General features: G+C 38.6%; 1 protein-coding gene across 2 annotated transcripts in view; it reads left to right on the top strand.

The window, feature by feature from the left end:
* The first annotated feature begins 9,740 nt into the window (after nt 1–9,740).
* Nucleotides 9,741–16,066, top strand: part of TRIM36 (tripartite motif containing 36) — a 64,522-nt gene continuing 58,196 nt past the window's right edge. For both annotated transcript variants that reach the window (XM_021009494.2, XM_021009507.2), the window contains exons 1-2: nt 9,741–9,869; nt 12,829–13,066. In XM_021009494.2, coding sequence (XP_020865153.1) covers nt 9,843–9,869; nt 12,829–13,066 — 265 coding nt within the window. In that variant the 5' untranslated portion in view covers nt 9,741–9,842. The remainder of the gene's footprint in view (nt 9,870–12,828; nt 13,067–16,066) is intronic.

A 16,066-nucleotide genomic window follows, 5' to 3' on the forward strand; every position in this document is an offset into this window, starting at 1 on the left:
ATCACTCTGCCTCTCGTTGATTGACCAACAGTAGGTCCCAGGCCAAGCCCCACTTGATCATTGTTTGGTCCCTGATTGGTTCAGAGTGCGTATAAATAGTAATTGTTTCAGTTTTGGCCAGAAACCCTGAGGGTCTTTCCCTCCCAGATGGATTTTTTATTTTTTGACTAATTAATAGAGGCTAGTCTCTGCCTTCTTTCTTACCTAGCCTTAATAGCTGAATGGGTATTATCTTAGTCAAACTGAGACCTGTTAAAGATCAGTGACTTTGCACAGCTCTCCCTCACTTAAGTCCAATTCACCTGCATGTCATGGTGTTGTGGTTTTATGGTGTGTTGTAGAAGTCATTTTGAAAGAATTCACAGACTTAGACCATCTCCAATGCAAGCAAAGACATTTATTGAGAATTACACTCTCCAGCAGATGAGCTCCAAGAGGAACTGGCAACTTCAGTTAGACAAGACAGGCAATTTTATAGTTTAATGATGCTGATTACACAACAGAAATTATGAATATTAAAAAGACAAGAAGGATTTGTCAAGGGATTAGGTAATAGGGGAGGGGTCCCAGCCTCAGTGGAACTGCGAATGCAATTACACACAATACATACAAAAAAACCCTTTTTGGGGGGGCATATATTTATGATATTATAATAGGCCTCTCTATGTCATAAATTTATCTAAAGGACAGCTTTTGCTGTTACTGTGCAGGTTCCTATTTAGATAAAGTTCCTTCTATTGTTTTGGGGTCCACACCATGCTTGGGCATCCTAGTGGTGCTGCTTTCTGATTGACTGGCTGTTATGGTCCTGTCTGAGATTTAGATGGATGTGGTTGTGTTTGAGTACATGAACACGCCTGCTGTTTCTATGAGAAATATGAGGAATGCATCTGGGGGTAGTGGCTAGCCAGAGGCAGTGGCTGGGATTCCATCACATGGACATACCTGCTGTTCTAGGGAGGCAGTGAGGTATATATGAGGAAGTTAGGATATTGAGTGGGAGGGGACAGTGGCTAGCTAGGGGAAGTGGACCTGCTTTTCAATGAGGCCCATAAGGAAGTTAGAATATTGGAGCTGGGGGCAGCATTTTTAGTGAACCATGATATCATCAGCAAACAGGGATAGTTTACATATCTTTATTCACTTAATTCCTTTATCTCATCTTATTCTTATTGCTAGCATTTCCAGAACTACGTCAAATAATAATGGAGATATTGGGCATATTGCTTCACTCCCATATTTGTTTGAAGAGGTTCTAGTGTATCCTCATTTCATGTGATGCTTGTTTTTGGTTTTAGATGCTTTTTAAGAAATTAAGATATTAAAAAAGTTCCCTTTAAAGGCAGCCAGGTGGCACAGAGGGTAGAGTGCCTAGCCTGGATTCAGGAAGACCATCTTCTTGAGTTCAAATCTGGCCTGACACCCTGTTTGCTTCAGTTTCTCATCTATAAAATGAGCTGGAGAAAGAAAAGGAAAACCACTACAGTACTTTGCCAAGAAAACCTCAAATGGGGTCATGAAGAATCAAATATGACTGAAACAACTGAACAACAACTATGCTTATATGTTGTAGATTTTCTAGTGTAAAAGAGTGTTGTACTTTGTCAAAGGATTTTTCAGTGTCCACTGAGATGTGGTTTTGTATGTTTTGGTTTTTAGTATGATTATGTTGATTGTTTTCCTAATGTTGAACCATCCTTGTGTCCTTGGTATAAATCCCAATTGATCATAATGAATGATTTCTTGGATAAATCACTGTAGTCCGTTTGATAGGATTTTGTTTAATATTTTTGAGTCAATGTTTATTAATGATACTGATCTATGGGTAGCTAGGTGGCATAGTGGATAGAGCTCCTGCCTTGGAGTCAGGAGAACCTGACTTTAAATTTTGTCTCAGATACTTGACACTTACTAGCTGTGTGACCCTGAGCAAGTCACTTAACCCTGATTGCCTCACCAAAAAGCAAAAAAAAAAATGATATTGATCTATAATTTCTTTGTTTTTTCTTTTTCCTTGGTTTAGGTATTGGGACTATATTTGTCTCATTAAAAGATTCTGGTAGGGTGTTTTCTTAATATCTCAGTATAATTTGTGAAGTATGGGCACAATTTTTAAAAAATTTAATAGAAATCTGTGACTTTATCAAGACCAAGAATTTTCCCCCCCTTTGGTAGTTCCTTTACAACTAGATCTGGTTCCTTTTCTGAGACTGTGTTATTTTAAGATCTCTATCTGATCTTCTGATAGTTTGTGTATTTTGTGTTTGAAGGTATTCTTTTATTTCTTTTGTGTTCTCAGTTTTGTTAACAACTGTTTATATGTTTTGATTATTTTTAAAAATTTGTTTTTGCTGTGATTTCACCTTGTTCATTTGATATTTTATGGATTTGATTTTCTACTCTCTTTTTAACCAGATTAGCTAAGGGTTTAACAGTTTTACTTTTTTTTTTAAATCAGCTTTTAGTTTTATTTATCATTTTATGTTTTTTGTTTCTAATTTATCTATTTCCCTTCTAATTTTTATTATTCTCTTATTTTGTGCTTACTTAAGGTTTATTTGTTGATTTAAATTTTTGAAAATTTTAATTCTTTAAAAATCCATATTCAATTCATTAATTCTCTTTATCTATTTTGTTCATGTATGATTGTAAGGATATTATTTCCCCACTGAGGACTGTTTTAGCTGCATCCTAGAAATTTTGATATGTTGTTTCATCATTATAATTTTATTTTACATAGCTATTGTTTCTATGGTTTTTTTGACCCACTCATTTTAGAAAAAAAATTCATTGTTAAGTCTTCATTTTGGCTTGTATCTTTTGTTTTTGGTCCCTGAATCAATTTCTGTTCTTATTGCATTACAGCCTCTAAAGGATGTATTAACTATTTCTGCCTTTTTTTACATTGCTTGCAATATCTCTGTGCATGTCCACATGATACAGAGAAATATGTGTATTCTTTTGCTGTCCCATTAGAAGATGCTGTAAGTCTTTTGACTCATTTCTCTAGAAATTTATTCAGTTCCACATTTTCCATTTTCTTTATCTTTTTGTTAGATTTCCTATATGGTTATATTCAGGTTTGCAGGATGGGTTACCCTAGGCGGCATCCTGAGCTCCATTGCTCTTCAAAACACATTATTCCATTCACTCCTCCTTTTCCTATCAGTTGTGAAAGAATCTTGCTGTATTCTAATGTCTTTTCTTTTGTATTTTAATATCATTTTCCTGATGGCTTTTAGAACTTGTCTCTGATTTGTATTGTTAAATTTAACCATATGTGTCTTGGAGTTTGCAGCCTTGAGTTTTGTTTTTCTGGAGGCAATCTGAATTCTTTCAGTTGGAATTTCATTTCCTGTGCTCAAAGTTCTGGGCATTTCTCTTCTATCATTTCCCTTATTATGATGTTAAGGTTTTTTACCCATTTGTATTCTTCTGGGAGACCTATCATCCTTAGGTGGTCTGTATACATTCTGCCTTTGAAATCAGTATGTTTTGCTTGCATAGTGAGCATGTTTTCTTTTAATGTTATTGTTTTTTGCTTCTCTTATTCTAGGTTGTCCTTTACTTTTATTTATTTGCATTCCCAATCAATCTGTTCTCTCTTTTGTTTTCTGGTGAGTCTTACCATTACAGATTCAAGTTTTTCTATTCTGCTTATATTTTTGTTGTGCAAGACATAAATTCTGCTCTTATAATTCTCATTTCTTTTACACTGCTCAAGAACAGCGTGTTGTATTTCAATGTTCTCCTCAAATTCCACAGTGTCCTCTGTCTCATCAAGTGTTGGATTATTTTCCTTTATTTTAAAGTATTTATTCATAGATGCCTGAACTCACTTACTAGATCTAGAGGCCATATTTCCTTCAGTTGTTATTGTTTCCCCAGTTGATTTATCTGTTTATGTTCCAGGTCTTGACATTTCCCACCCAATCCCCCCATTTCCATGATCACTTTCTGATTTCCCCCCCTTCTGTGGTTTCTTTTGGGGCTGGATCTCAAAGTGTCTCAGCCTCCTCCCACAATGGATATTTCACAGTTCATCAGCTTGGGGTCTCTGCCCCAAGTGACTTTTGAGTGGTCAGAACTAGCTACACCCGGTGCTATGCTCTTTCCCTCATGTTTAGTAGAGTGAGCCCCTCCTCCACATGGTATCCTGTTCTGGTGACTTGTCCCCACTCCCTCTGTACCTTAGTTTTCTGGCCTGGCACTGAAGTTCAGAGGTCATATTTGTCAGCACTGGAAGTTCAGAGCTTTGCAGCACACTTGTTTATTCTGTTTTTCAGTCCTTGGCAGGCTTTTGTCTCTGAAGGACTTTGGCCAAGCTGGCTGTCAAGGCCTTAGCTAACTTCCTTAGCCTAGAGCTGGGATCTCCACATCACTAGAAATAGGGAGGGTTTACTGAGATATAGGAATGGGTTTTGATGTAAGCATGTGTCTGCTAGTGCAACCTTGTTGCTGGTAGTGGGAGAGGTAGTGGAGGGCTGCTGAGAGCTCAGAGTCAATGAGCATCAGTTCCTGGGTTTGTTTTTTTTTTTAATTTTACTTTCTTTTGGATTCTGGGTATCCTAAACCATGGAAACATCTGAAGTTGCTTTATCTTTGGCAGATAATTTCTGTTTTGGAGAGACCTGAGAGATCATGGGAATCAGAGAAAATGTAGTCTTTTATCTTGTTGCTCACAGACATTCTATCTTGTTGTGACCCAGAAATCCCTTTCCATAAACTTTAAAAATTCATTAATTTTTGGCTACATTTTGAGTTCCAAGTTATCTCTCCCCCTCCCAACTCTGTATTAGAGGCCAACATTTGATATAGATATATATGTGGAACCATACAATACATACTTTGATATATCAGTTCTTTCTTTGTAGCATTTTCCTTCCTAAGTCCTTTGTAGTTGATTTCAATGATCATGTTATTCAGAATAGCTTAGTCATTCATAGTTAATCTTTGAACAATATTGCTGTTATTATATACAACTTTTTCTTGGTTCTGTTTGTTTCACTCTGAGTTATTTCATTCAAATTTTTCCATGTTTTTCTAAAATCAACCTGCTTGTCATTTCTTTTAGCACAGTAGCATTTCACCACAATCATATACCACAACTTATGCAGCCATTCCCCAGTGGATGGGCATCTCCTCACTTTTTAGTTCTTTGTCACCACAAAGAGTGCTGCTATAAATATTTTAGAACATGTAAGTTCTTTTCCTTTTGCCCTGATCATCCTGGAAAACAGACCTAATAGTGGTATTGCTGGATGAAAAGGTATACAGTTTTTATGACTCTTTGGGCATAATTACAGATTGCTCTCCAAAATGGTTGAATCAGTTCACAATTCTACCAACAGTGTATTAGTGTCCCAATTTTTCCACATACCCACCACCAACATTTGTCATTTTCTCCTTCTGTCATTTTAGCCAATCTGAGAAGTATGAGATGAGACCACAAAGTTGTTTTAATTATCATTTCTCTAATCAATAATGATTTAGAGCATTTTTATATGACTATATATAGCTTTGATTTCTTCTCCTCAAACTGTCTATTCATTTCCTTTGACCATTTATCAATTGAATGACTCATATTCTTATAAATTTTACTCATTTATATATTTGAGATGAAGCTTTTATCTAAGAAACTGGCTATAAATTTTTTTCCTCCAATTTTTTGCCTTCCTTCAAATCTTGGCTACACTGTTTTTATTTGTACAAAACCTTTCTGACGTTAATCAAAATTATCCACTTTTTATCCCACAATGCTCTCTACCTCTTTTTTATTCACAAATTTTTTTCTCATCCATAATTCTAAGTAATATGTTCCATGCTCTTCTAATTTGCTAATATCTCCCTTTATGTCTAGGGTATATATCCATTTTGACATTCTCTTGGTAACTGGTGTAAGAAATTGATCTATACTTAGTTTCTGCCAGACTGCTTTCCAGTTTTCCCAGCAATTTTACCAAATAGTGAGTTCTTATCTCCAAAGTTTAGATCTTTGTGTTCATCAAACACAAGGTTACTATTACAGGTCATTTACTACTGCGAATTGTATACCTACTCCAGTCCACTAATCCACCATTCTATTTCTTAGCCAACATCAGATAGTTTTGATAATTACTGCCTTATAAAAGATCTGGTATTGCTAGACTTCCTTTCTATTTCCCCCCCCATTAATTCCTTTGATATTCTTGACTTTTTGTTCTTCCAAATGAATTTTATTATTTTTTTCTAGTGCAATAAAAATTTTTTGGTAGTTTAATTGGGACAGCACTAAATAAATAATTTAAATGGAATTATCATTTGTATTGTATTGGCTTGGCCCATGAACAATTAAAATTTCACCAATTATTTAAATCTTACTTTATTTGCATAAAGTGTTTCATAATTATGTCCAGATAGTTCCTGGGTATATCTTGGCAGGTATCCATAAACTCTTAAGAATAATCCAGATCATCTAAACTATACAGTTCAAGCTCATTTGTTAACTTAGGATGTTTGGGGATTCATTAGATCAGCTTGTTAACCCTTCTTCTGCAAGCTATATAATAATCCCTATCCTTCACAAATCCTGCTTTCAAATTTTTTCACCAAAGAGATAAGAAAAGGTGGATTAGACAATTGGGTGGAGCCATAACAGAATTCTGGTTAGGTGTCTCTTTGAAAATTTAATTTTTATATAACTCCTACTTTTATTTTTATTTTGAAAATCCTGGGGATATGATCAGGCAGAAGTGTGCTTTTGGTAGTAGAAATACTTGGAAGTTTTGAGCAATTCTTATGAGTAAGAGGAATGGCTTCCCTTGATTAAGAGATGGAAACAGGGCAGATAACAGCATTGGTAATAGTCACTATCTAATTTACAGAGTGAAAGCTGAAAGATATGGAGGTCATCTTGACCAGTGTTCTCATTTTACAGATGAGGAAACTGAAACCTAGAGATGATTTGTCCAAGGTCACACAGGCAGTTATTGGTAGCTCCAGAACTAAAGGACCCAGGTCATCAGGACTGCTAGTCCAGTGTTCTTTACCATATGTCACAGTGCCTAATTGCACCTGTTTCAGAGGCCTTACCTGGGAGGGGAGGGGGGAAAGCAAGCAATGAGTGGCACATTAAACTCCCACAGCATTTAGCCAATCTAAGTAAGATAGTAGTACATATGTTAGCTATATGTTAAATTGCTGTATTGTAGGCCAGGTTCTTCTATAGTTCGGTTTTGATATTGGGATGAAATGGATCACTTGTAGAACATATGACATTTAACAAAAGGGAATTTACTTAGCCATAGCAAGGAAAGACTATTCAATTGATACATGATTGATTTATGTTGCAACCCTGAATTTCTGTTGGTCATTTCTGTCTGCTACTCAGAAGCTTGAGAGAGCAGGGTTTTTTTTTTTTTTTAATTTTGTTTTGTTTTAAGGCCATCAGAAAGCCAAGTCAATACCAAGTCTCAGTATCCTGAACCAACTAAGTCTCAAGAACAGTTATAGTACATTTTAAAGTAAAATTAGTCTAACTTAGCTGACAGGTATTGCCTCTACCACATCATGTATGTTAAAAAAGCATGTAAAAAATGAAAAGGCATAATAAGTGGGGAAATTTTATTTGTATTTTATGTTGATTGATTAGGTTAAATAGTTCCCACTGTCTGTGCCTCAATTCAACAAACTTGATAAGGGCTATGAGAACCAGAAAACAATGCAAAGAAAGTATCTATTTACATGACCTAAAACAAATATTAAAATGAACACAGACAGTACTGGAGTCAAATACACTTAAGTACTTCAAATAGATCTCTGATCTCATAGATGTTGGTACTCTTCCTGCTAGTACAGATCATAACTGCATCCAAACCTTCTGAGAAATTTTTAGTTTCTCAGGTTCAAAATCCTAGAGTTAATGGGTTTTTTTTGTTGTTGTTTATGGTATTTAAAAGTTCCTTGTTTTTCCCTTGACCTATCACTGTGGCCCCTGATCCTGCTTTTTCTTCCCAATTGTCCCTAATTTCCATAATTTCTCTATTTCCATAGCTTCTTGGCCTTATTTAGAAATCTAATGTTCATAGAACTAGAGCTGATTTGGTCCAACCCCTTATTTCATAGAGGAGGTAATGGAGGGCCAAAGAGGTATGGTGGCTTACCAAGGTCACACAGGTAATAAATATCATTAGAATTTGAACTAAGGGTCCTAGAGCCTGTGTTTTTGCCACTGTCATGCCTGAATTAGTGTAATGTAGTGTAATGACTATCCAAAAATACTTCTTGAGCACTTTTCACATACCTGGCACAGTGCATAGGAATGGCTCTGGCACACAAGCAGTTTGGGAGGCAAAATATACACATATGAATCAATTGGTGAAGAATATACATCAATCTAAGAGTCTTCCTTATCATTTTGCCTCAATGCTCATATCAATCAGTTGTGAATATTTTACCTTCACAATATCTTCTGCCTTTGAATCTTTCTCTCCATTCACACAACCAACAGGCCCACATTATCTCTCACCCAGACTGTTACAATAGCCTCTTAATTGGACTCTTTGCCTTACCTTTCCAACTAATACTTCACACAGCTGCTAGGAGTCCTCTGTGAGGGTGTTAGTAGAGAACAACAACACCTTTTCACAATTGAAACTCAATGATCGAATTTCGAATTTCAATGACCAGCTGAAAAATGAATTGAAATGGAGAATGAAAAGGTCCTATTAAGCCCAGGGTTCCTAGGAAGACCAATGACAACCTTCTCCCCCCCCCCCGCAAAAAAAAAGTCAGTGGAGGCGGGTCGAACATAAAGGCGACGTTAAAAAGTGAAAAAATACCAGAAACAGAAAATGGGGGTCTGTTCTTGTTGAGGAAAGGAGGGTCTGAAGATGGTGGTGGTGCTGGATTCTCTGGTTTGATCTTTCTTCTAGTCTACCTGCATTTAAGAAGCATTGGGGACCCTTGGGAGAGGGGGCAGTAGACTAGGAATAAGAAGGGGGATTCGGAGAGACCGAGGGAGGGCTGTGGGAGGGGGCGGGGAGGCGGAGCGCTTTGTGTTTGTAACACAGACCAAGGTCTAGCGGTCCTATTAGTCCTGATGGACAGCTCCAAGCTCGGGGAAAGATCCCTATTGCCAATAGAAAGGACATTGGAGAGGGGCAAATCCCGAGCGTCGCATCCGTTGCCGAACCTTCCTTTCTTCCTTCTTTTGGCTTTGCACGGGGAAGGGGGAAATGCCCTACAATAAATACTCTTGGGGCGGAATCTAAACCAGACTTCTCTCTGGTCCTCCTTCCCCCAGTTCGCCTTACGTGGAAGGGCAATCCCCTCCCGGGACTTAATAAGGCTTTGGGCGGCCCCGCCCTCATTATGCGGTGGGGTGCCGGTCGCCTAGGCGACCGGAGAGCTTGCCCCACCCCCTCGTGCAGCCCCTCCCCCGTCGGCCGTGCCAGGCTCCATCTCCCTCGCCCCCGCCCCCCTCGGCCGGAATAGCAGTTAGCAACCAGCTGCAGTCCTCCGCCGGGGAGCTGGGGTTCTCCCCGGGAGTCAGACCCTCGGAGCGCGGCCTCGAGCTCTGCGCTCCGAGGCGGCTCCACTTCCCTTTCTTCCCCGCTGCCCTCCCCCCCCGCCCCTCCCTGCGTCACTCCGGCCTCATCCACTCCCCGGCCTGTCCCCGCCCCCCACACCTTTGACTGACCGACCACGAGCTCGGCTACCGGGCCTCGCCCACCTCCCCCCAGTCCCCGGCTCCAGTCCACGCGTGTTTAGCCTCGCGCTCCGGGCTTCGACCTGTCCCCGCCTGGCGCCGCTCCCACAGCCCGGCGCGACCTCCCTTCATGACACCCGGCTGAGGGTCGGCGATGGAGGGAGATTGTGCCGAGTCTCTGGTGAGTACGCTCTTGTGAGGAGCCGCTGCGGCCGCTCTCGTGGAAGCCATGGCCGCCCGCCCGCGGGAGGAGCTCTCCCCCAGCTCCGCGGGGCGGCCTCGCTTCCTGCCCCCGGTGCCCGTCGGGTCCGGCCTCGGCTCCCGTGCCACACCCTCGGGTGGGGGCGGCCGCACCTCCCGCCACGGGGCCCGAGCCCCAGGTTCCCCCTTCCCGGCCCGGCGGGGGGTGGGGCTGCTTCGGGGCCCTTGGGCTCCTCGTCTGTACCGGGGCACCTTTAAATAAAGAAATCAGTGATGGTTCGTTTGGTTTGACTTTCTGTGAGCCTCGCGAGCCGGGGAGCGAAGGCCGGGAAGTGCGGGTGGTGTCAGAGCGCACCTGCGGGGCCAGGGCGGCAGCGGTTCGTGGCGCTTCGTAGCGCTTTGGAGAGACTCATGCGGCTTCCCCGCCCGCCCCAGCCTGGGGCTGCCGGAGCCTCCCGCCGCCTCCTTTCCGGCTGAGGCGAAGACTTTTATTACTGCGCTAGTTCCGGCGGGGGTGCCGGCATTTATAAACAATAATGACAATAGCTAACAATTATGTGGCTCGTGCGGTGAAGCGGGCTTAGCGCCCTGCAGTTATCCCGGTTGGTCCTCACGACAGCTCTGGGAGTTGGGAGCTGTTATTCCCATTTTTCAGACGAGGAAACAGGTGAAGTAGATGGAATGCAGGGCCTGGAGTCAGGGAGACTCATCTTCCTGAATTAAAATCTGGCCTCAAATACCTGATAGCTGTGTGACTCTGGGCAAGTCGCTTAACCCTGTCTGTCTCAGTTACCTCTTCTGTAAAATGAACTAGCAAAGGAAATGGCAAACCACCTCTGTGTCTTTGTTCAGAAAACCCCCAAATGGGGTTCAACTTAGGAAGAGTCAGACTGGACTGGAAAATAACAGCAACAGTTGGGGAAACTAAGGCAGACAGGTTAATTGACTTGTTCAGGCCCAGGGCTCCATCCACTGCCCTACCTAGCTGCCTATTGGGGGATGTCAAATTGAGTAAAACAGGAAATTAAACAAATTGAGGTAATATTAAACCACATTTCTTCCTTTTTTTTTTCCTTGATAAACCACATTTCTTGTTACTTAAGCAGCAGATTCCATTATAAAAGTAATTTGTTCTTTCAGATCTGTAATTGGGACAAGACTTTTACCCTTGGATAAGATTGTTTTGTTACTTGGGATAAGTTACTTGACCTCTTTGGGTCTTGGTTTCCTCATCTGTAAAATGAGGGTGTTGGACAATGCCCTGATTTTTGTAAGGTAGTTAGCTAAGAATGGGTTTTACTTTTTTAAATAAAGTTTTATTGTATTTAAAATTTAAAAACCATTCTTAGCTCACAGGCTTTAGAAATAAAATTTGCCTCTTCTTGGACTAGATGGACTTTAAGTTTCCTTCCTGCTTTAAATGTAGGATCTTTTGACCATCATGATAAAGAATTCAAATTCACATCATTGACTATTCATTAGAAAAAATGAAGTGAGTTGAAATACATTTGTATGATATGTATGATGTATGATAAACTGTATATATTTGGGATTTTAAAGCATAAAACAACATTTCAAAGTGTATTTGAGGAAGTCAAAGCAATTATTATTCATGAAATCCTTTCTGAGGCCTATTTATTCTTCCATACCCCATATTCAATGGGGATGGATTTTATTTAACATCAAGATAATATAAAAATACAATACATTGACAATTTCTGTTGAAAATCAGGATCCAAGTGATTGTGCTACTTTTTAGTTAGTGAATTATTAGTTTTAATACTATCCACTTCCAGAAGGGTAGCATATGTTGTTTTCTTGAAAACAAATGTATGCATTAAAATTTTGGGGGTACATCTTTAAAAACCAAATACTAAGAAGGCTATTAGTGTTAATACTTTAATATTTGAGTGTTACTGACTTTCTGGTCTATTGAATCTTAAAATTTTAGAGTCAGAAAGGACCTCGGTGATTAGTCCATCCTCATTTACAAGTGAGAAAACTGACTCAGAAAGGTTAGTTATATCCTCAAACTAGTTAATGACAGACAGAACAGAAAATATTAAATAGAACATAGAATCATAGTGTTTGATATTTGAGTTCCTCATTCTACATATAGATGAGACATAAGGACAGAATACTTGTGTAAGGTCACCAAACATTTTGTTGTACTAATAAAGACTTTAAAATGTTACTAATTATTCTAATGAAAATATGATCATTATATTTATGAATCTTTCTGATTTTTGTTGCTCTTTCATTTTTTATAGAATACTTTAAAAATATAGTAATTTTTATTTAACCTAGGAATATACAACATATGTAAAACAGTGGACACAGTTCTAGGTCTCAAAGATGTGTAATTACAGAATTCAGCCATATAAACAGATTTAAAATAAAGGTCCTTAAATATTTTAATGGATCCAGAAAATTGTCATGCTAAGTGTTTGGCAGTCATAGAGATGCTGAATCTAGTGTAAAGAAGAATAGTTTATTCATAGTGCTGTTCATTTTGCATGGGTTTATAATCTCAAGTTTTCTGCAAAAATTTTTAGTTTTATAGTTTATTGGCAATTTATTAAATTTAGATTGTGGTATAATCTAGCCTCCCCAATAAATTCCTGATGATGTTGCTGATTTATTTTACCATTGTGTACTCAGTCCTTCAACATTATTTGCCTTTGTCTCATTTACCATATTGTGTGCCCTTATACCATGAGTCTTGGGGATGGTAAGTTGCTCATGATAAGAGAGGAAGATTCAGATTTATTTTTTAAAATTACGTTCCTTGGTGACTTTTCTGGAAAGATATCTGAAATATGTGTGTAATATGCATGTATATACACATATGCACATGTGTATATATGTAAATGTTATAAGCATCTATCTACAGCTAAGTGCCTTTTTGTCTCTGACTTCTTTTTCTTCCTTCATTTAAGGTTACTATTAAGAATATTGAACGAGAGCTCATCTGCCCAGCATGCAAGGAGCTATTTACCCATCCATTGATCCTTCCCTGTCAACACAGTATCTGTCATAAATGTGTTAAAGAACTTCTTTTACTGACACTTGATGATTCATTTAATGATGTGGCATCAGAGAGCTCCTGTCATAGTAGCCCTCGGCTTCGGGTCCAGTCTCCTAGTATGGATAAAATTGACAGAATTAACAGAGCAGGTATGTGCCAGAATATCTGGACGTTTAGCTTCTGTTCTGACATATGTTGAATGCTAACAGATAGGAAATTTGCATTTCATCATATTTGACTATTGTAACCAATGAATAATGTTGTTATCAAGGTATTTTTTTTCCTTTAGAATGTAAATTTATACTCAATGAAATGGTAGTTTATTAGAATACTGTCCATTCCTTTAACTCTTATTGAACACCACTTTTTTCAGAGTACTCTACTAAGGTCTTTGGGACAGGTGGTTTATAAAGTTAGGGGTAAATAAATGTATTTTTAATTTTTTGTAGGCAGTGGGGTTAAGTGACCTGCCCAAGGTCACACAGCCAGTAAGTGTCAAGTGTCGGAGGCCGGATTTGAACTTGGGTCCTCCTGACTCCAGGGCTGGTGCTCTATGCACTGCGCCACCTAGCTGCCCCTAGTAAATAAATGTATTTATGAGATTTGATCTTTCATAATATTTTTGAAAATGAAGATAAATATAAACAGCAGCTTTTACAAGAGAAAATTATAACTTTTTAGATCTTTAAATAAATGCTGATGAATAAATAGAATCAATTACATAGTTGGATTATTGCTAGTTTTGAAGGATATTTGAAGGCTGTAAATCTTTAGTATCATCAATTCCCACTGATCGTTTTCTCGTTGACTTTATCCATTTTATTTTTGTGTAGGTATAGGGACTTGACCTTTGATTTCATTGGCATAGGGAATATCCATGTCACTAAACTCCCTCTATTAATACAGGTTGGTGACATATCTGCCTCCTGTAGTTTTAGAGTTACATAGAGCTGTAAGTACTTAAATCACTTGCCCAAGATCACACAGACTGTATGTAACAGAGCTGAGATTTGAGTAGAGGTCTTCCTAGCTTCCAGGAAGGTCAGCTCCATCTGCTACTGCACTATGCTGCCTTGTTATGTTGTTGCAAGAAAAGTAGTTTGAAAATTTTTGCCATAAATTTGATTTGTGTATCACTTATGCACTGATATAGACATACAATTTTATATCTGGATATTGTCAAAACTGTGATGAATGAAGAAAAATATATTAGCTACTTTCACTATGCAAACTAGAGTAGAAAAGGCACATTGAACTGTAACCTTTCTGAGGCTAATTTGGGTCAGGCCTACAGTCGAGAAATACAGAAGTCCAAAAAGAAGTGGATTGCTCTTTTCAGGAAAAATATGAGATTCCTGCAGAAATGGAATCAGTATCAGATTACCTAGCACAGAGGTAAAGATTTGTGAGGAAGAGGATGCCAGAGGTTCTACATAGGCTTGGCAGGTCACCAGTGAATAGAATCCTTTGGGGTAATTGGCTGTAGTGCTTTTCTTTTGAACCTTGCTTCAAGGTTAAGTAGTCAGGATGCTGCCATGGTCAGCCCTAACTGCTCTTTGAAGGTTGTTTAGATGAAAATTCTTTACTCGAAACAAAAATTTTGGCAAGGGGGTGCTAATTACCTTTTGTTAATTGCAAAATAAACAGATTCCAATAGAGAGTAGTAGCTCTCTTTTGTGTCTCCCTGTCATATAGGGCTTTTATATGAAGTATTTTTATGCTTATATTCTTCACCTGAGGCAGCTAGGTGTGGCAGTGCTGGGTCTGGAGTCAGGATGACTCATCTTCTTGAGTTCAAATGTGGCCTCAGTCACTTACTAGCCATGTGACCTTGGGCAAGTCTCTTAACCCTGTTTTCCTTAGTTTCCTCATCTGTAAAATGAGCTGGGGAAGGAAGTGGCAAACCACTCCAGTATCTTTGTCAAGAAAACCCCAAATCAGGTCATGAAGAGTCAGATATGACTGAAACAACTACACAACAACAACAATAATCTTCACCTACAACTACAACAGCAACAACATACCCACTAACCATGGGTGGCTTATAAGTGTGCTCTTATGCTATTATAAAAGAAAGCAAAGGGTATTTTAAAATTTATTAAAGGTTTGAATGCTAACTGGCTTGCTGAATATATTCTGCATATTTTTTAGTTCACCAAACAATAAATGTGTACAATACACAGTGTACTGTGCTAATTGCTAAGAGTTATAAGGACAAGTAAGGAACATTTATTGCGCTCAGAGCATTTATGACCTAGCAGGGAGTTTAAGATTTACACAGGCAAATATAATGCATAAAAGGAAGATAAGTGCACCAGAGTAGTACAATATATCATGGGCAGTTAGATGTAGTAGTGGATTGAGTCAGCCTCAGATACTTTACTAGATGTGACCTTGGGCAGATCATTTAACCCCTGTTTGTTTCAGTTTCTTCACCTGTAAAACAGGGATAATAATCTTACCTCCGGAGATTAAATGAGGATCAAATGAGATAATGTTTGTAAAGTGTTTAGCACAGTGCTGGCACATAGTGGGCACTATATAGTAACCACTACAGGTACTGTGATAGTATTATATTAGATAAAGTAATCATTCCTTCAAACATTCAAAACAATCGAGATTTCAAGAAAAATAATACTTGAACTAGCTATCCATTGTACACACTTATTTTATCTTTAAAACTCTTGTAATGTGAAGTATGTATGTAGTAGAGTAGTAAATAGCTATGCTAAAATTCTTTTTAGTGTATCTACTTCATTACCAACATTTTTGGGAGAAGAAGCTACTTTTTATTTTCTTGAATGCTTAAGGTAAATTGTAGACAGTAAGAAAGACTTTGCTGACATAAAAGTTGTTGAATTAGTACTATATTACTGTGCTTTCATTTCTGCTGGGAATTCTTAGAAAAAGTAGAGAAGGGCAGCAGTAGCATCAACTAATTTGGAGATCTATTAGGCATGACTTAGTGATCTACTACTGGTAAATCTTGATAGACTGCTTAGAGGGCCTTGATTTTCTATGACTAAGGAAGCTGGACCATCTTTAGAGACTGAAGAAACAGGATATTGAGATATTCAAATTTGTTACTTTACTCTGCCAGTTGTGATTCTAGTTAGATATTAACTCTTCATTTCCTACCTAGATTTATT

The sequence above is a fragment of the Phascolarctos cinereus genome, unplaced genomic scaffold (assembly GCF_003287225.1).
Source record: "Phascolarctos cinereus isolate Bilbo 61053 unplaced genomic scaffold, phaCin_HiC Scaffold_4;HRSCAF=312, whole genome shotgun sequence".
NCBI lineage: Eukaryota > Metazoa > Chordata > Mammalia > Diprotodontia > Phascolarctidae > Phascolarctos > Phascolarctos cinereus.